This window comes from Zootoca vivipara, chromosome 6 (assembly GCF_963506605.1).
Source record: "Zootoca vivipara chromosome 6, rZooViv1.1, whole genome shotgun sequence".
NCBI classification, from domain to species: domain Eukaryota; kingdom Metazoa; phylum Chordata; class Lepidosauria; order Squamata; family Lacertidae; genus Zootoca; species Zootoca vivipara.
The window spans coordinates 88,623,463-88,644,316 of record NC_083281.1 but is presented as its reverse complement, the minus strand read 5'-3'; the positions used below and the strand labels follow the sequence as shown (position 1 = coordinate 88,644,316).

Genomic DNA, 20,854 nt, shown 5'->3' with positions numbered 1-20,854 from the left:
GCGGGTAGAGGATTCCTCCGCCGCCGGTGCAGCCGCAAATGGAGGATTCCGCCACGACTGCTGCAGCCACAAGCGCAGGATCCCTCCGCCGTCCGTATGGTGCACACACAGCCGCACAGGCGCCATACGTACTGGCATGCGCACGTGCACCGTACGTAGCAATGCTGTGCATGCGCCGCCAGGCAGTTTGCTCCGCCCTGCTGCAGCCATGAGTGGAGGATCTCGCCACCATCCTTATGTAGCACCGCTGTGCATGCGCCGTACGTAGCAGAGCATGCACATGTGCTGTACGTAGCAGCACTGCACATGCGCTGCCGGGTGGTTTGCCCCACCCCGCCCCAGGTGCCAGAGAGCCTTCCTTCGCCCCTGCCTGGAACCAGGTGGATCAGGCCAAAGTGGGGTAGGGGTACCAAGTCCAGCCTTCTGTCCTCTCAATGGTCAACCTAGTGCCCCACTGGGAAGCCTCAAAGGAAGGCTGAGGGCCAATACCACACTCCTGCGACTCTCGGCCACTGGGATTGAGAAGGGTTTATGGCCTCCAGCTGCAGAAGATGGCTAAGGATGGCACTGCAGTGGCAGGTCCCAACACTAGGTGTGAATTTCAGCAAACGACGCACCAAGAATCTGGCCTCTGCTGCTGGGCATGCTTGGCTCTTCCACAGAAGCAGAGCAGGGGCACGTCTTAAGCACGTGCCCGAGGACAGGCAGCAACCCCTGTGCCCGAAAAAGAGCAGCTGGCTCGGTCTGGAGGCGTCTTCTTGTCAACAGCTCGAAATAGCACGTCTCGGGAGAGAGTGGCAGTACTGATGCTTACGTAAGATGCACTGAGAGGACAGCAACATGGAAGGGTGCCGAGGAGGAGGCGGGCTGGGAACTAGGGCACAGGAGGGGCAAAGGGACCCCTGGCTGCCCTTTGCGCTGGCTGTGGAGCCTCCTGCACCCACCTGGGGGCACCAGATTCTCCTGCTCTTGGGTGCGGCCTTGAGGCCTTACTGTGCAAAAGGCACATGAGGTCTGTTTCCACTTTGGGGTCTCTGCAAGTTGGCACTTCCTGCCAGGACTGCATAGGTTAGAAAAGCCTCCCCCCCCCCATGGCAAAGGACTGGATTGCCTTGGCCTCAGCTTCTTCCCTGGCATAGGAATCTGCCTTACACTCATTCAGACCACTGGGTCCATCAAGCTCTGTATTGTCTACACTGACTGGCACCAACCTATCCAAAGTCTCTCCCAACCCTGCTGGAAGATGCTGCCTGGGATTGAACCTGGGCTCCGCAAAGGCCTTTTGCAAAGTAGATCATCCTCGGCTCCCCCAGACAGAGTCCTTTCCCAGGCTGAGGCCTTTTTACCAAATGACACCCGAGGCTCCGCTCCTCACCTTAAAGCACAAACAGGTAACCAACAGAGGAAGGAGACGAGAGAACAGAAGCCAAGATTAACCTGAGATAATAACTTGTCAAATCCCTTTGGAGAACAAACAGCCAGAGAAGAGCAAGCTGGTCCTCCCACTGCCCTGGCAAATAAAACCGTCATACAACTCCCACCATCCCTAGCTAGCAAGACCATTGGTCAGGGATTATGGGAATTGTAGTCTGAAAGCAGCTGGAGACCCAAGTTTGGGAAATACTGAGCTACAGGGAGCTTTCGGGCCACACCCTGATGTCCCAGGAAAGCAGGCAGACTCAGCATAAACCAAGGAGTGTTTATTACAGGGTGGGAGGGGAGATGTATGCGCAGATACATTCTGCCACACAGGCCACCTCGGGGGGGGGGGGGGAAGACCCCCGCATGAACGCATATAATACATTAGCAAGTCTCTTCTCTGTTAAAAGAAAATTAAAAATACCAACAGCTTAAAAAACAACACCACCACCCTCCTCAGGCAAATAAAACCCGAACCCTGCCTATCATGGCTGGGATAACCAACGCGGCCCCTGCTTCCTATAGATTTGCTCTCGGCATAAACAGTTTAGCACCACCACCCCCAGCTCCCCCCCCCCCCAGCAGCGGCATTACCACTGCCCTAAAGCCAGCCGGGAGGGAGGCAGGCAGGCACAGAGAGACTCCCCTCCTGCTATACAACAGGAATGTGAAGAGGCAGGATCTGCACAGACCAGCAGCTGCCAGGGCAGACCGCCCCCCCTCCCTGAAAGGAAGCTTCTCTGGCTGCAGGGGGGCAAGGAGGAGAGGAGGAACTCACTGCACCAGGTCAAAGCCCACTCCTGACAACAGGCCCTTTCCTGGGAAACTCCACTTCACCCAGGGAAACCTGGGGGCAGAGCGCCACCTGCTGGCCTAGCAGAGGAAGCTGCCGGCGCCGCCACTCCCCCCCCCCTTGCTGCTTTTTCTCAGCTTCCTTGAAGAGACAGCGAAGAAGGCACGATCTGCTGCACCAGCTTTTGCCCAGTAGCTTGCCGAGACCGGGGCAGAGGGGCTGGAAACAGGCAGAGATCCCTTCACAGAACGAGACCATCTGGGGGGGCGGCGGACGGAGGAGAGATGGGAGAGCAGCAGGCGAAGATTTGTCTGTACCTCGGGGGGGGGGTGAAAGTGGAATAAGACCAGCGAGTTTTTGCTTCGTTTTGACAAGAGAAACGCATGCAGGGTGTCTGCCATGTCCCAACCTTGCCTCATCCTAACAGCTCCAGACCTCCTGGCCTGGGTCGTGCCCCCTCTACCCCATCCCCGTTAATGAGAGATTAGTATTCTTCAAAGGCGAGGCCTTGCCACCAGGCTGCCTATGGAGCGCCAGCAAGCCAGTCCTCTTCACTGCTGTCAGCAGCCCTCGTACCGTAACCTCCAGCTGAGATGTAGCAGGAGAAGGCGAGATGTAGCAAGGTGGGCCCGGTGGAAGTTGCTCGAGGACCGCAGTGCTTCGCCAGCCTATCATTACACGTGCACACTCACTCACTCAGTCACGCACACGGGCCCCCTTTCTTCTCCAGCTGGGTTCTGCTGGCAGCCAGGCGACCGCAGGGAGGCCCAGCTCCACTTCAAGCAGCCTCTGGCTCATGAAGGCCAATGTCCGCGCTGCCGCAGAGTTGTGTTTTCCCCCTGCCGGCTGAGAGGCTAACACCAGGGGTCCCGGGAAGCCCTCCCGCGGCAAAGGCTGTCGCTCCGCTGCCAGGCGCTGTGGATCAAGCTCACGGCATCCTCGCACTTCTTCCGGGTGGAGGCGTCCTCGATTGGCTTGTGCAGGAGGTCCACCTATCCGGACAAAACAGGGGCGGGGGAGGAAGGTTTGTGGAAGTCCGCCTGGCTTGCTAAGACCAAAAACAGGGAGCTAGGCGAGGCTGAAGGGTGAACCCTGCCTGGTTAAAACCCCAGCAGCCAAACCATAGAGCCTGCGGCCACCTGGTCCACAGGATGCGACAGTAGCTGTTTCTTCATCACAGATAAGAGACTCAAATGGAATTAATGTATTGTATTTCTATCCCACTTTTTCCCCTCGGAGATCAAGCTGGCATACATAGTTTCCCCCGCTCCTGAATTAATCCCCAAGGTAGGTTAGGCTCCTTTGTTTGTGCTGCTGTTCTGCTCTGGTCTTTTGCAATTTTTGTGGACCTCAACTCAGGATTAAGGAGGGGTTAACATGCAGATGAAAGTGATGGATGGATGAAGGACTCCGTGTGAGAGGCAGGGAAAGGAAGATCTCCCAGGGTGGGAGGATGGGAAAAGGAAGGTGAGCTCCCAGGTGAGAGCTGGAAGGGTTCCCCCCCCTTTTGCGCGGGACAAGTTAAGATTTACCTGTGAAAAGGGACTTCTTCTTTCTGTTTTTTTGTTTAGATTAGTCTGTTTGTTTGTATTGCAGTGCATGTCTTAATAAAACCATACTGTATAAAAGAGGAAGGAGTGATGTGCCCACAGTCTCATAGTCCCTTGCTATACGTTGAATCAGAATGCGATGACAGCTTTATGTCGTCAGTACAGGTATTATTTGGATCTCTTGATTGCAACTACCGGTAAGAGAAGGAAAACTCTGCCTTGTAGGGTTTCTTCAAGAGAAGACAAGGTTAAGGAATAAACCCTTCTCAAATCTGGAGAGAGGAGTCTCTTAAGATGGCTGGATGGTACCTTGTACACCTCCTTCCAGCAACTCCTGCAGCCGCTGGTGCCAAATGTATTGCTCCCTTTTGCTCCACATCAGCGAGGCTGAGAGGGGGGGGGGGGTCTTGTCTGGGCAGCCCAGAACATCCATGCACACTGTCTAGGCTTGCGCCTCAGGGGGTCACTTCGGTGCTGCAAATGCAGCAGTTTGACTTCACCCCTGGAGGTGCACTCCATTGTCTCTTGAGGCAGAAGGACGTCAACAAAAGGCCCTTCTTACCTTTCACAGCCACCCCTATGGTTTGATGGCAATGCCACAGTACGAGCCTATACACTGTGTGGGCCTCTGTGTGCAGGAAAGGGAGGAGAGCAGGCAAAGCCTGGCCGCCTTTCAGAGGACTGGGAGGAGAGAGGCCCGCCAGCAGCCAGGCCAGATTACCTGGTAGGTGCTTTTCCACACCGTGTCCAATGCCAGGAGGAACCTCTCCAGTTCTGCTATGCAGCTAAAATAGAGCACCCAGGAGGGCAGGTACTGCTTGCGGTCCTGGGCAAATTCCTAGGAGGGGAGAGAGGGTAAGACACACATCAGTTGAGGGGAAGGGCACCTGCTTGGTATGCAGAAGAACCCGGGTTCAATCCCCAATGTCAGCATCTCCAAGCAGGGCTGGGAATAGGCTCCCTGTCTGAAAAACCCTGAAGAGTCGGATAGCTCAGTTGGCTAGAGCGTGGTGCTGGTAATTGCAAGGCTGCCCTTAATGGGCAGCTGCATGTTTCTGCATCGCAGGGGGCTGGATTAGATGATCCTCAGGGTCCCTTCCAACTCTATGATTCTATGACATTAATGAGCAAGACAGACTTCGGGCCGGACTTTGCATAAGGCAGCTTCCTATTTTCTTGTTTAAATTGGCCCTTTATTCAGAACTATGCTGGCTTGGTCGTGGTACACAAAATGAAATATGGCAGGATCCCCAAGTACGCTATTGCCTTCAGGCCCATCAGCAGACCAACTCTGCGTTAGGAAGGTGTCTGCAAACGGGTCACAAAGGTTGGCTTCATCAGCGGCCAGAGAAGCAATGACCGCTGGGAGGAGCACAGAGAGAAGAAATGCCATGGTGCACCTGCAGCAGCAAAATTTGCCCCATCTGCAATAAAACAGGTCTCCCCACATTGGCCTCTCCAGCCACAGCAGGCACTGTAACTCTCCAATGGTTTGACTTCACTCCTGAAGGTGTCTTCCGAGACAGACGGATGACAATCATTATTCAGAACTTACTTTACTTACTCTTTAGGAGAAGGCTCATAGCTCAGATTTGGATGCAGAAGGTTGCACATTCAATCCTTGGCAGCACCCCCAGGCAGGCCTGGGAATGTCCCGTGCCCAAGACCCTGGACAGCTACTGCTGCCAGTCAGTGTTGACAATACTGAGCTAGGTGGACTGATGGGATGATCTGGTATAAGGTGTCTGTAGCCATTGCTGGCTGGACACACCCACCTGGCACATGCCCCCAGGTTGCCCAAATACTCACCAAGATACAGTATTCCCGGCCAGCCTCTGTGGAGACAGAGACCACGTCCGCCAACTCAGCAGTGGCCAGCGAGCGAAAGAAGCTGGTCTGGCAGTCCTCGTGGCAGGTGAAGAGTTTCTGATCCGTCAGCACCAGGCAGCAAGGGACGCAGGGGGCAGGAACCACACCCTGGGGGACGACCTGGAAGAAGGCAGAGATTTCCAGACTTTTCATGTTGGTGACACACTTTTTAGACATGCATCCATTCGCAAAATAGTAAATCAGTTTTATTAGCAAACCAGAGGTTAAACTAACCCCTTTCTAGCCCCGGGAGAGTTTGCGCAACACACCTACACACTGCAGTTGACACACTAACAGTGTTTGGAAAGCTCTGGCGAAAGGAGTGTGTTGGTTCTCCAGTTCTACTCAGGAGTAGACCCGCTGAAGTTAATGGACATGGCTAACTTGCGGCCATTCATTTCAGCAGGTCTCCCCCTTTACTGATGAGGGCCAAAAGCAGTTTTGTGGGGCCACAGAAGCCCAGGCTGCCTAGGACCCCACATAAGCGGCAAGCCCTGTGAGTCGTATTGGTCTCATCTGGAAGAAGAGCTCTTTCTCACCCCTTTGGAGACCGCCTGGCACAGGTACTGCATCCAGTCAGCCATCTCCTCCTCGCTCTCAGCGCTCAGCTCTAGGGAGGGCCGGTCACTCAGGATCACCTGGAAGGAGTGGGGGCGGTCCGTCCCGTTCGACCTCCGGCACCCTCCACACTGCTCCCCGCTGCAAGGAGGGCCAGAGAGGGTTGCGAGTGAGTGGGGTGGGGTGGGGGGCTGGGGAGGAGGGATCTGGAAGGCTCCTGCCTCGAGGGGCAAACTCACCCCATGGTCACGGAGAGAAGAAGGGTGACATCCGCACGGTCTGGGTATTGGTACAAGATGCCGTTGCTGTGGAGGGAAAATGCAAGAACCGATTTCGTCATGCTATCCTGTCCTGGGTTCAGGACTCAGGGTGGGGAGCTCAATCACCCTAGCAAATTGTGGCCACTCGAGGCAGCTGCTGCATCAGCTGTGCTGCCTGGTGCTGATGCGAGTCGCAGGGCACAATGTCCGGCGGGGGTGGGGATGGGGTCATTAGGAAGGCAAAGGGGGCGGCTGCACACTGTAGGCACAACAGCAAGAGAAGCAACCCCATGGCGCTTGCTCTGACCCTTTTGTGCTCCCGTCCTCGCTCACTCAGGAATCCTGTCTCCCTCTCACCTGAGCACCACGTAGCAGGTCTTCCAGTTCTCCTTGCCCAGGTAGTTGGTGCCTGCCTTGTAGCTCAGGACACCTTCTTTTGTGATGGGATGCTCGGCTAGCATGTAGTCCGAGGGGGCTGGCCCCAGAGTCTCGTCCATGGGGTCTTCCCAGTGGATCAGGCCGTAGAAGCGGACCACCACATCAGAGATCTGAAGGAGACCCCGCCCCAGACCCACAAGTGGGGTTAATAGCTTCATAGCACTGGGGGGTGGGGAGGAGGGAGGAGCTTGTGATGAAGTCCCTCCAGGGCAGGTGCCTGAAAGGCCCCTCGGTTGGGGGGGGAAGGGGGTCTGAAATGCCAGGGGGACCCCTCAACCAATCCTATTTGTCGGGAAGGAGGACGGCAGCAGCTAAGTATCCAGGTGGGAAAACTGGCAGAGACCAAGAGAGTCTTCCTCTTCTTCCCTCACAGCTGAGACAGGGAACCTTTTTGGCCCATTCAAACCCCCCCCCCCAACCCCGCGGGCCACCCTCCTGCCATTATGTCATTCTGATGTCATGTGACCCCTGCCCACCAGGGTGTTCCTCGCAGGAAACAGGCTGGCAAAGCAGCAGACAGCAGGACTGAACTCTCTGTTCACCAGCTGATGAGTGGAGGATTGGCTCCTGTTCTCTGTAGGGGGAACACTCCTCATGGGGAACTCCCTGGTGAAGCAGAACCCAGCAGGACTGACCTGCCAACCAGCTGACGTCACCTGGTGATGTCAGCTGACTGACAGGTGGGTGTGGCTTGGGGAAAACAGTCCCGCCCCGCCGCCGCCTTATTGCATATGGAATTCTCTCAGCCTCAGTGCAAAAGTGGAGCAGGCCTGCGGCTCTCATTCTGACCTTGAGGGCCATCTGATCTTTGTGCAACATGCAGACAATAGTCATGTTCCCCCCTTGCTGAAAACAGGTCAGGGAGACTTGCAGTTAAAACTGCCTGCAGTTGGCTGGAAAATCGCCCAGAGTGCCCTCCTCACCTCCCGCTTGGATTCCTGAGCCACAAACTTGGCCAGCGCCAGCTTCTCCATGGTGGCGTCCGTCAGGATGCTGGGATAGGGCGGCTCTCGGCATCCTTTGATCATGGCTGACTTGAGGCAAACCAGGAAAAACCTGGGGGAGGGAGGGGGGAATACAGAGGGCAAAAGCAGGAGTCAGGGGGTGAGGATTCATTCCCAGAAATGGGGGATCAGGCCAGAAAACAAAAGCTGATCCAATAAATAATAATAATAATAATAATAATAATAATAATAATAATAATAATAATAATAGGTAAAGGTAAAGGGGCCCCTGACCATCAGGTCCAGTCGTGTCCGACTCTGGGGTTGCGGCGCTCATCTCGCTCTATAGGCCGAGGGAGCCGGCGTTTGTCCGCAGACAGCTTCCGGGTCATGTGGCCAGCATGACAAAGCTGCTTCTGGCGAACCAGAGCACCGCACGGAAACGCCGTTTACCTTCCCGCCGGAGCAGCCCCTATTTATCTACTTGCACTTTGATGTGCTTTCGAACTGCTAGGTGGGCAGGAGCTGGGACCAAGCAACGGGAGCTCACCCCGTTGCAGGGATTCGAACCACCGACCTTCTGATCAGCAAGCCCTAGACTCTGTAGTTTAACCCACAGCGCCACCTGGGTCCCGTCTCTAATAATAATAATAACAATAACAATAATAATAATTTATATGCCACCCATCTGAGTGGGTTTGCCCCAGCTACTCTGGGCAGCTTCCAACAATTAAAACATTAAGCACAGGAAAACAACAAACATTAAAAACTTCCCCATACAGGGCTGCCTTCAGATGTCTTCTATAAGTCAGATAGTTGTTTATTTCCTTGACATCTGATGGGAGGGCGTTCCACAGGGCGGACGCCGCTACCAAGAAAGCTCTCTGCCTAGTTCCCTGTAACTTCACTTCTTGCAGTGAGGGAACTGCCCGGAGGTCCTCAGTGTCCGGGCTGAACGATGGGGGTGGAGACGCTCTTCAGGTACACAGGGCCGAGGCCATTTAGGGCTTTAAAGGTGAGCACCAACACTTTGAACTGTGCTCAGAAACGTACTGCTCAGAATCCTCCCCGTCCCCCCTTGATAGCGTTTAGATGTTATTAAAATACAGCCTTACTGCAGTCAGCAGACTCTTCTGAGGCCACCCCAGAAGCAAACTGGTAAGGGAGGAGCCCTTGAAATGTGGGGCCAGTCCCTTTCTGCACCCCCAGCTGGCACACTGCTCTGCCTTGTGCAGGGCAAGTGAACCCAAGGCCACAAAGCAGGCAGCTGCCTCAGAAAGGTGCCAGGAAGGGAGCAGGCATGCCTGGCTGGCGCTTTACTCACTCGGTCAGGGTGACATCAGCTGTGTCCAGAAGGAACTGCTTCCTGCGGTTGGTGCAGACCAAGGTCACTGTCTGCTGGTCCAGGCCCACCTGTGGCAGAAGGAAGGCACCCCAGGTCAGGGAAGGAGACCCAGGGCAAAGGAGAGCCCCTCAGCCTCGGAGCTGAGAAGCTGCTCAACTGAATATTTACAAACAAACTATAAACAGGTAAGAACATTGGCAGGACTATTGTAATAACCTGCAGCTTTATAAGAGTATGCATTTAAAGTAGATGAATAAATGATTAAGTTAATTTGGAATATGCATTTCTGAAACAACAATGGGATATTAGCTCCGCCCAAGGCATGATGGAGAACAGCAACAACTGGGAAAGATAGACACAACGTTTTACAAGGACAGGAAGAAACATTACGGACAGAATAATTGTCACACACAGGAAGAACAAGGACATAGTTTGAGTGCCTCACTTGTAGTTTCATAAACCATTTAATGTGTCAACACAAATAGAAAATTAGTATTGCAGTTGTTATATATGGGATTATTATTGTGAGTGGAATGTAATTGAAATTAACAAGATTTTGGAATGCAGATATAAAGAAAATAATCAAACCATCAATTCTAGCACGCGGGAGGCCACCTAAATTATATAATTTGGTATTTGAATGACTGGTATTAGTAAATGTATTATAATTTGGCATTGTTATAATGAGGCTATTATTGGGATGTAATTGAAGACTTACAAAAAATATTATTAAAAAAGTGGAATATGCAGAAAATATAAAAAATAAATTTAAAGAACTACAGAAAGAGCGGGAAGGAAGTAGAGTTTTGAAATGTTAAAATGATTGTAAAATTATTGAAATGTATAAAATTGAAAACCATAAAAAAATTAAAAGTGGGCTGCTCAAAGGTGGGCACTGGAGGTGGGGGGGCTTGGTGCTGCAGAGCCTGGCATGATGCCCTCTCTGGCCACGACTCTGCCATCTCCTTGGCTGCCAAGCAGCTTCAACAGGTCCAGCTGCCCCTGCTATATTCACACAATGGTGTGTGTGTCCCCTCCAGGTGGAAGCCAGCAGCTCACCCTGGCAGGTTCTGTGCCTTTGAAACTGCACTGGTAAAAGCCCCTCATCTCTTTGGGAAGAGCACCCTTGCCCTGGAATTCAGAGCACTGAAAACAAGAAGGCCCTCTTCCTCCCTTGTGTCCCATGGCTGGATCCAGCTTCTGTCCCAAGAGGCGCCAACACTGCCCCCCTGCCTCAGTCCCCCTTTCCCAACTCACTGAGATGTAGTCCAGCTCATTGTAGGAAACTGCTTCCTCCACCATGTAGGGCTTCTCAGCGGCTCCTGAGCCAAAAAGGGTGAGGGAACAGGGGGGGCAGGAGAGAGAGAGAGCCAAGTCAGTCACATGGTTTGGGAAAGTGGCAGCCCATCGGCGAGGGTCTCTGGATCACCTGGCATGGCCTCCTGCTCAGTGATCAGGCCCCAGGTGATATTGCTCACATCTTCACTTAAAAAAAGCAAAGCAACTACAACAGAAGGCAGGGAGCTGGTCTGGAAGCCTCTCTCCCTGGACAGGCACCGGGGCAGTCACAGCAAACAGGGAGGCAGGCTTTGAACTGAGCAAAGCAATGCTGCGCAATGTGTCCTTCCCCACCAAGATGAGGAAGGGCTGTGGCTCAGCGGCAGAGCATCTGCTTTGCAAACATAGGATCCCAGGTTTAATCCCTCACAGTTTCTACGGGTAGGGCTGGGAATGCCTTCCCCACTCCCTGCAACCATGGAGAGGCACTGCTGCCAGTCAGCGCAGGCAACACTGAGCATCAGCAAAGCCCACCCACTAAACCGCCTTCAGGGCAAATTTAAATTAGGATGCCTCCACACTAGACTCTTGTTGCTGTGGGGGGCTGCTGCTGTTGGGTTGGTTTTTTTTGCATTTTTATTATAGATCTTGTTGTGATTTATGTGGAAGCTGGTCAGTTGGCTTGTGATTTTTAAAAATGTTTTATTTGTTGTTTATGACTACTTTTGTCATGTTGTAGCTATGTATTGTTTTCATGTTGTAGGCCACCTTGAGCATGGTTTGAACCAAAATAAAATTATCATAGAACTGTAGAGCTGGAAGGGACCTCATGGGTCATCTAGTCCAACCCCCTGCAATGCGAGAATCTCAACTAAAGCAACTGTGACAGATGGCCATCCAACCTCTGCTTAAAAACCTCCAAGGAAGGAGAGTCCACTACCTCCACTGTCTAACAGCTCTTACTGTCAGCAAGTTCTTCCTGATGTTTAGTCGGATTCTCCTTTCTTGTAACTTGAAGCCATTGGTTCGAGTCCTACCCTCCAGAACAGGAGAAAACAATCTTGTTCCCTCTTCCATGCAACAGCCCCTTGAGATATTTGAAGATGGGTGTTATGTATGTATGCCACCCAAACCCTGCCTTTGGAAGTTGCCTGTGGCCGAAAACAAAGTAAGACGGGGAGTGCCAAGTTATTTGGGGGGGGGGGAGTATATTGTATGTGAGACAAATACTTTTTGCAACTCCAGTGGCCACAAAGGGAGCAGAAGGGATGTGTTAAGCAGCCCTGGTAAAAAATGCTTTTTCAATCCACCATCTGCAGGTCTGCCTGCCAAATAATTACCCCTGGAAAATCACTAAATGGCTCCTTTGCAAGTGCAAAGCCAGAATCCGGGCCTATGCCCGGAGGAGGGAAAAGACTGGGCCAGCCTGGCAGCATACCTTTGCGGAGGAGGTAGACGTAGCAGTCGGTCAGCAGCACGTAGACGAGCTGAAGGTTGCCCTCCATGTGCCCAGAGCTCATGCGGATCATCTGGGGGGGGGAAGAGAGAGGCCCCCTGTTAAGGCTTTGCCGCAGGGGCTCTGCGAAATGCACCCACTGGCCACGACTTTGCCACTGGGGCAACGCTGCCCGTGGAACACTGCTCTTTTGTTGCAAGGCGTGTTGAATATCCTCCCTGCCCCTGATCTGCTGGAACTGCTGGTGACTCTAGGATGGAAATGAGTTCTTCCCCTCCAAAGCAGGCTTTGAGCTGGCTGGCATCAAGCCCTACACAAACACGCACACACACCCTTCACGTTGCCTCTTAAGGGCAGGAGGAACTGAGTAAGTGGAGAGGGCAAGGAGTTGGGGAATGGAAGAGAAGGCGGCAACACCTCACAGACCTACCCGGAACAGCTGCTCCTCATTCTCCCGGAAGACATGGATCATCAGAAGCAACAAGTGGTTGTTGTCTACCCTGTGCAGAGAGAGAGAGAGAGAGAGAGAGAGAGAGATGAATCTCAAAAAGCATAGAAGGGTTAGACCTCCCACCTAATATTTCAAGGCCAGTGGGAGAGGGGGAGATTTGGGCCTTATGAGGTCATTTCCACGTCGCAATTTAATATAGGACTATATTATCCAACAATGCTTCCCTCACCTCAGTGGTCAATACTCTTCTTCAATGTTGACCCTTCAGCATTTGGGCTGGAAGGAGCAACACCTCACCGTCACCCCCCAAGTCAAAAATGTGAGTGTTTGCATGCCACTAAGGACAGAATGCTCCACAATGCCTGCTCAGAAGCAAGCCCCATTCAGGGAAAGGTCTGCAAATTGAGTTAGAAGCCTGCTCCTTGTGGCTTCTCTTTCTTAGTACTGATGAACTGCCCCTTGTTTAGTTCTTGTTCCCCATAGAGGAGGAGGGGAGACTGTTTTCTTCTCATTCCTCCCCCCCCCCCATCATATAATACAATTTCATGATAAACAAAAAAAAACCCCCAAGTAAATAATGAGAGGAAGCCAGTAAAATTAAAGACGCTTTGCCTTAGGTGGGGAAAAGATGATTAACAGAGGAGCAGTTCAAAGGCAGTTCCTTGTCACTGAACAGGAAGGAATGAGAGGAGGAAGTCGCACAGGGGAAGCTCCTAATCGAAGGCACGGTAGCTGGAAGTCTCAAATGAATTCTGCCAGCCCACTTTGGAAAACACAGCAGCACCTCAGTTGCATCAAGTGAGAGAAGCTGCCTGGGTTTTTAAAAAGAAAACTGTAATAATGGGCTAATGCTGCCAATTTCTTCAAAAGTCCAATACAATACAAGCAGCATGCAAGGGCACAAGGTTCAATCAAGGCTTAGTCAATACATGCTCAAACTAAGAAAACTCTGAATATAAGAAATTGAATATGTAAATATATCAAAGCCGCATGAGAGAACCTTTTGAAACAAGAACTTGAACATTGTGGCCTAAGCCAAGATAAGTGGTTTCATACGAATTTGAATGTATTAAACACAACAGAAAGCAGAAGGAGAAACTACTGAAGAAGCCCGTCATATGGGCGAAACAGGTGAAAAACGCCGGCAGCCTGTCTATTATTGACACTTCGTTCGACCTGCTGCCACTTTGCTGACCGCTACATAGCCTCAAAGACCATAAAGACTGGTTTGCCTTTCGGTATTTGTATATGCTATCTGCTTGACGTTTGGTTTTGGCTTCTGTGTCAGAGTTTGTATATGGTTCTCTTATTGTTTTCTTTTTGTACTAATAATACTTGATTGAAACTTGATTGAATCTTGTGCCCTTGCGTGCTGCTTGTATTGTATTGGGTTTTTAAAAACACAAAAACTACACAACGCAATGTTTTGTCAGCTACGCCATCTGGATTCTTTGTCATCAGCAAGTGAATGCAGCCAACAAGAGATTCCAGGCTGAACGGCTCCACCGTGAGGCTAGCAGGCTGGAGTGACAATTTGCCAGACAGATAAAAGATGACTGAGAGCTGTCCCCCCCCCCATCTTTTCTTCTTGTCTCGGGAGACCCAGCAGAAGGAGCCAGCCACCATTTTGTTCTCAGGTAGAGAAACTTATATACCTCATTTATAAGGGGAATAACTGTTTCCCCTTCCCATCCTACCCTGGCAGCTTTATTTGGTTCCCTCTCTGCAGTCACTTACCTGAAGTCGGAAGGGTGGGCTGCCTCAGAAGGGCTCCCCTGGCCTTCTTCCACGCCAGAGTCCTCGGCGCTGCTCAGAGAGGGGCTGGCCCTGTCTCCCTTTAGCTTACCAAGGGCCTTCACACTCCCTGCCTCAACCTCCTCCTCCACCTCCTGCAAGTCCGTTGCTATGCGTGGCCCAGCCGTCTCTTCTCCTCCTCCTCCTTCTTCCTCTTCTCCAGCAACTTGAGGGCCACCAGGAACATGTGGCGGTTGACCATCCCCTGCAGCGTCATGGCAGCCACCACCTGCTGCAGCAGCGTTTGGACTCTCGACGGTAAAGCGGTAGAAATCCATGGGGGCTGAAAGCCCCTCACTAACGCTGCCAGAGGGTGGCCCCTCCAAGGGGGCCTCCTCTGGCAGGACGGTCCGAAAGGACTGGTCCGGGGGCTCGAGGGAGCAGCTCCACCCACCGGCATCGTCCAGGGAGTCAATCACCTTGCTCAGAGACTGCCCCATCCTCTCCATGGAGGTGTCCTTCATCTCGGGGATGCACAGACCCAGCTGGGGAAGGGCGGGGCTCCTCTCGCTGCTGACATCTGGGTTGGCTTCCAGGCCAGATTCCTGCTGCCTGGCTCCGGTGCACGACTTGTCTCCCTCACCTGCCCCTTGAGTTCTGGCCTGGGCCGCAGAAGAGTTGGGAGTGGTGCTGGAGTCCTCTTGTCTGACCTCTTCGGACTTGACCTTTTTCTTCTTGCCTGTCTTCTTCTTTTTAGCTAACCTACAAAGAGATGAAGTATTAGATAGATAGATGATAGATATCGAACACTGAGTAATTTGGCAAAAATGTATAACTCTAAATCAAATAAGTGTTGGAAATGTAGGGAGAAAGAAGGTTCTTTTTATCATATGCGATGGTCTTGTACAAAGGTTAAAGCTTCCTGGGAAATGATATATAATGAATTGAAAAAGATGTTTAAAATAATGTTTGTAAAAAAACAAACCCAGAAGCTTTCCTTTTGGGAATTATAGGGACAGAACTACCCAAGCTGTATAGACACTTATTCAAGGATGCTACTACTGCGGCAAGAATGTTACTTGCCCAAAAATGGAAAGGAGCAGAAGTCCCAGCAAAAGAAGAATGGATACAAAAACTTAGGGAATATGCAGAAATGGCAAAACTTACAGGGGGAAAAAAGAAATCAAGATAGCAACCTTTTTTATATATAAAAGAATGGAAATGGTTTATTGAATATTTACAGACAAACTGTAAACAGATAAGATCATTGGCAGGATTATTGTAATCTGCAGTTTTATAAGAGTATATATTTAAAGTAGATGAATAAATGAATAAAGTTAATTTGGATATGCAGAAGATATTAAAAATAAATTTAAGGAACCGCAGAAAGAGGGGGAAGGAAGTCAAGTTTTGAAATGTTAAAATGACTGTAAGTTATTGAAATGCATGAACCTGAAAATCATAAATAAAATCAAATGAAGAAGAGATGGAGAAGTAGAAGCACCGTGATGCATAAGGTCCACATTAGGCCACGGGGTGTTGGGGGGGCAGCAACAGCCCTCTAGAGAATGCAGCCAGTGCGAATATTTGGTCCCATCCTGAAGGACATCCCCCTAGGCTTAGCAGCTGGCTGGGGCTGATGGGAATTGAAGTCCAGCAACATCTAGAAGGCCACAGCTCCCTCAAACCTATACTAGACCATCATTTGCCTCTCCTGCCCTTGCCTCCCTCCATCACAACTCTGCCTCCTCTTTAACGCAGGGGTGTGGAACCTGTGGCACTCTGGACGCCCAGCTCCAGCTGCCTCCATCTTCCCTGACCACAGGCAATGCTGGGCCTGCTGGGAGTTGGAGTCAAGCAACATCTGGAGGGCCACAGTTAGCCCAGCCATGAACAAGATAGAGCAAGGTGCTGCCTCTTTCATCCAGGTAATGTATAATATGTTTTAAGGAGGGGACAATAGCTCAGCAGTAAGGCCTATCCACCTCCCTGGGATCTCTGACTGCAAACCTGCTGACTGTCAGGAGTGGAGGACACTCAGCTAGATGGAAGAATGGCTCAATTCAACAGGAATGCTGAAGATGTACTCCTTTACTCTGACCTTTGACCCCTCAAGAAGCAAGTTTTTTTTTAGGACATACTCTCTTCCTCTGACTTGCTTCAACTGTTCATATAGTACTGAATTTTAAATTGCTGTAGCCTGCCCTGGGACCTGCTGGGATGACGAGGATGATGTGATGATGATGATGATAATGCTATCCCAAAGATTTAGAGAACCAACAGTTCCGACCAAGGAAGAATGGCAAGCCAAACTGCAATGCTGAAACGGCAAAACTGACTGGGAGACTCAGGAATCAAGAAGATAATGACTTTAAAAAAGAATGGGGAAAATTTATAATCTACTTAGGAGACCATTGTAAACAAATAAAAACGTTAGCTGGACTTGAAAAATAACTTGTAAAAAAACAAAAAATCTGGATAATTTAGAGAAATGAAAACTGGAGAATGTAATGATATGTAGTTTTAGGAAGAAGAAAAAATAAGCACCCATGCAGGGGATGGGGGGGGGGGAGTCGCGAAATTCAGAGAATTTCATATATGGATATGGTAAAAGTTTTTTCTCTTTATTATTTTAAATTTGTTTTTGTAAAAACCAATATTTTTTTAAAGATAATAATGATAATGATAATAATAAGCAGTTTCATAGGATTCCAGCTGGCCAGGGAACCCTGGACTTTCTGCCCCCCCCCTGACCTTATGACCTCCAGCTCCATGCAGTTCTCCGACTGGTCTGTGCCCTCTGTCGTTGTGAGGTCTGCCTTCTCTTGGGAGGCAGAGTGGACTGGGGTGGTCTCAATGGAGGACACTGCCTCCGCCTTCTCGTTGAAAGGGTTGTAGCGCTGCTGAGTTGGGCTCTTGGCCGACGCTCGGCAGTTGTTCACCTCGGAGGCTGTGGAGCGCGAGCAGCTAAGGGTGTCTGTTAGGTCTCCGTCTGAGCAAGAGGAGGAGAAAAAACAACACAGTGTGATTCAGCACCCCCCTCCCTACGAGAAGGTCCTGAAGCCAGAAGCAAAGCCTGGGGAAAGAGTGGCCCATGAAGGACCCCCCAGCAAAGGGTTGGTTTTTGGTGCCCCCTGCAGACCTCCGGAGACAATTCAGGGTCATTCAAAGTAAGCAGCCAGGAATCAGAGGAGGACTCGCCTACATCACAAGTGCTCATTGGTTTCGGTTTAAAACTAGTTTTGGAAACTTATCACAGATTGCGATACTTATTGTGGCATTACAATCTGGCAAAGGCACTGAAAAATCTTATTCAGTACCCAGTGATGCTTTAACGCCTGTTTGGACAGAACTCACAGGTTTTCAAGCTTGTTCAGTTATCTAAAGAACTACAGCATTGTAGTGCAGAAACGCCTCTGAGTGCTGAGCTGCCTTGGGATTGGACTTGACTCCAAGCAAGGCGAGAGGAGCAGTCCCATTCAGCTGCTCCGTAAGCAAACAAACATCAGCCATGAACAAGTGCCCCAAACCCTGAGCACCGTAGGGTTGGTAGGCAGACTGCCCTTGGAAGAGAACGGAAAACGGGCAGGAGGAGCCTCAACTCAATATTCTGAGCACCTTCCCACTGGCAATTTCTGCTGTCCTGTCCCCCCTGTTTCCCTTTCCAATCATAAGGACTAGAAGGTTGCCTACAAACAAGACAGAGAGCAGCTTGTAATAGAGAGTCCTTGGTTTCCTTCTGCTGCAAAGCCCTGTGAGGAGGAAGAGGTGGCCACAGAGTCCGAGGCAGCCCATAAAGAGGGAGAGCAGAGAAAAGAGACGGGCTTGCAGCAGCCCGCTTAAAAAAGAGGCTGCCAGGGGGGATAGTGTCAATCAAATAAGTGATGGCTTCATTCGGGTCTTTCCCATGCACTGTTGGAACAGAGAAAGCAGTTAGTGGCCCGGGAGAAGGGAGAAAGTGATCACCGACGCCTGTGCAGAAAAAGAGGGTTTGGAAGGCTTGTTAATCCGGAGACGAGGAGGACACCCAGCATCTCATGCTGCCAGATACAAAGCCACAGAACGAGGAAGGATGTTAAAGACACACAGGACTGACCCCACCGGGAGGGGGAGGGAGGTCAAAGGCCGTGGGGAAGGGCCACCGAGGTGGAGAGCCCTTGCTCCCCAGAGTGCCGCAGCACCCAGTGCCAAGCCCTTGTTTACCCCACAAGGAACGACGGAGGGAGGGACCTCACACTCCTCTGAGCCATTGGTTCCCCCTGGGGGCGCCAAGCGGCATTAGGGACCCATGGCGGGGCATGCAGGCAAGCTCTGACAAAGGAAACAAAAGCGGCACAGAGAGAGCACGGCTACGGAGAAGCGGGCGAGCTCGTCGCACCTTCCCAGGCTGTGGTGGGCATGGACGGCACTGCAGGGAACACATCTCCAAAATCATAATCTACAAAACGAGGGATAAAAAAGGAGGGTTAGAAATGGAGGCTGAAGGAAGGGGTGGGGAATAAATGGCTAGTAGTGTGTGCAAGGGGGGCATCAAGGGGGACAGAGGTGGGGGTGCTAATTCATTGCTCTTATTATTTATAGTATTTATATCCCACCTTTTTTCTCCAAGGAGCTCTAGAGTGGTATACATGGTTTGCCTCCTCCTCATTTAATGGCCACAACAACCCTGCGAGGTAGGTTGGGCTGAGAGGCAGTGACCCTGTGAGCTTCATGGCCGGGCAGAGTTTCGAACCCTGGTCTCCCAGGCCCTAGTGTGACACTCTGTCCACTACATTATGCTGCTTCTTCCCAGCATATGGGGAAGAGGAGAGGTGGGGGAACTGTGGCTGGATTATACCACTCCAGACTGCAAGGGGGTGGGGAGGTGCCAGCTTCCAAATGCTCCCCCAAATACAAAACTTCCAGAAAGGAAATGCCATCATCGCCAGCAACAAACACAGCAGTTTACCAGGGAGGAATAATTCAAGTTCAGTCTACTCCTTAGTTGTGCCTGCCTCCTATTCATCTGGGGCTGTTCCCGCTTGCTTGTTTAATGCAAGAGGGCATTAAAAACGTGGTCCCCCTGACTGACTCTTAGATGTGGTACAGTCCGTTCTAGCACATCGGGACTACTTCATTCTACAGCACAGCCAGATGAGGCTTAACCAGCATCAGGTGGGGAGAAAACTGTGCATACCCACAGCATGATATTTTCAAATACCTTATTAAACACACCACTCTGAGAGAAGTACTCCATTCCTGTGTATCCATGAGGAAGCCTTTTAGGCCACGGGGAGACCTGGCTGCAGGTAACTCCCCCACCCTGGGTTTTGTCCACAAAGACAGGGAGATGCCACCCACGCTCTGGCTTTCCAGCACAGAGGGCCGGAATTCCCTACCAGCGAAATCACTCGTGCTCCCTCCCCTTCTCTCTGCAGAGAAACAGCACCACTACTAGATACCCAAACTGGATTAACTCCTTGTACCTTCGCCTCAAACTGCTGTTTTGTGAGCAGGGAGGGATTTCTGCCTGTAGACTTCAGTCTCCCGGGCCCTGTGCAACAAGCCCCTGGCCTCCCCCAGCCTTGTTCGAACACTTGCACCCCACTTACCCTCGCTGGAGGGGGCGATGGCACTGTCGTCCCATTCCAGGTTGGTGGAGGTGACGGAATTGAAGGAGTTGAGGGAGAGGCTGTCTGAGCCATGGACTGAGCTGGGCAGGCGGTCCTCAAAGTCCAGCAGGTACTGAGGCTTGTAGTAATCCGGCATGTAGGGCGCCAGGTCCAGGTAAGGGGCATCCTGGAAGGGCCAGGGAAAAACCTGGGGTTACTGTTCATCTAGGGAATAGAGAAACCCACATCCTGACCTGCCTCCCCTAGGGAGCCCCTGCTGGCAGCCCAGCTGGCTGCTCACTGTTGCCACCATCCTGCTTCCTGGCGCCATCTCTCCCTTAGGGCACCTGCATGCGGCCAGCAGCCTCGAAGCACTGCAGAGAACTGGAGCCACAGCCATGCCAGCGCTTGGAGGGCCGCTTATTAAGGAAGAACAAGAGGGGGTAACTTGACTAGGAAGAAGTCTCAGTGCCCAGAGCCCTGGGAGAGGCATCTTTGTGGGGAAAGGGTCTGCCTGCAGGCTCCTCAACACTGATGTGCCTGGTTGGCAAATTAATTGGAAGGGGTAGCCTGCCCTTGAAAAGGGCTCGCCACTGAAGCTCAGAACACACCTCAAGGCACCTAAGAAACAAAAGGAAGGCAAAATGCTGCTCATCTTTGGTCCAGACTACTAAATCAGAAGGCTATAGCGAAAGGGGTTTGAACAGCCAATGTAATGAAGGGGTCCCTCTTGAGTCTCTCTCTCTCTCTCTCTCTCTCTCTCTCTCTCTCGCCAGCCCAGTAAATCACTTTCCACACAGGGCTCTTAGTCCTAGTCTCTAGCAAAGTACTTCTTAAATGCTGCTAATGCAATACAGAAGAAGCAAGGGCCATTCAAAATGGGGAGGAAAAATCAATGCAGCATCTTTATTTGGCCGTAGATGCAGGAAATTGAAGGGTAGGCAGGAGGTGGATTAAGCTTTCCTCGTGGCACCAACAAGATGCTGCAACTCAAAAGGAGGCATGGAAATTGCTGTGTGTGTATTCTAAGCATGATGGAAGTTGTGCTGCCAAAGACTGGGATAGTCAAATGGGGGCCAGGGTGATTGAAAAATAAGGGGCAGGTTTGCGTCAAGAGTTTGTTCTTTGCTGCTTCGGTGTGTGTGTGTGTGTGTGTGTGTGTGTGTGT

The 20,854-nt window shown here is 51.4% G+C and overlaps 1 protein-coding gene across 2 annotated transcripts in view; it reads right to left on the bottom strand.

Annotated features, from left to right (window-relative positions):
• Positions 1-1,685: 1,685 nt before the first annotated feature.
• Positions 1,686-20,854, bottom strand: part of PLEKHM2 (pleckstrin homology and RUN domain containing M2) — a 36,740-nt gene continuing 17,571 nt past the window's right edge. Inside the window, exons 6-20 of one of the 2 annotated variants that reach the window (XM_035117382.2) lie at positions 19,687-19,873; positions 18,474-18,533; positions 16,850-17,087; positions 14,099-14,857; positions 12,341-12,410; positions 11,893-11,983; positions 10,434-10,498; positions 9,156-9,244; positions 7,811-7,943; positions 6,807-6,997; positions 6,429-6,494; positions 6,171-6,330; positions 5,572-5,751; positions 4,484-4,600; positions 1,686-3,204 (exon numbers count right to left, since the gene is read on the bottom strand). In XM_035117382.2, coding sequence (XP_034973273.1) covers positions 3,067-3,204; positions 4,484-4,600; positions 5,572-5,751; positions 6,171-6,330; positions 6,429-6,494; positions 6,807-6,997; positions 7,811-7,943; positions 9,156-9,244; positions 10,434-10,498; positions 11,893-11,983; positions 12,341-12,410; positions 14,099-14,857; positions 16,850-17,087; positions 18,474-18,533; positions 19,687-19,873 — 2,544 coding nt within the window. In that variant the 3' untranslated portion in view covers positions 1,686-3,066. The remainder of the gene's footprint in view (positions 3,205-4,483; positions 4,601-5,571; positions 5,752-6,170; positions 6,331-6,428; positions 6,495-6,806; positions 6,998-7,810; positions 7,944-9,155; positions 9,245-10,433; positions 10,499-11,892; positions 11,984-12,340; positions 12,411-14,098; positions 14,858-16,849; positions 17,088-18,473; positions 18,534-19,686; positions 19,874-20,854) is intronic. The other variant, XM_035117383.2, reaches the window with a different exon arrangement.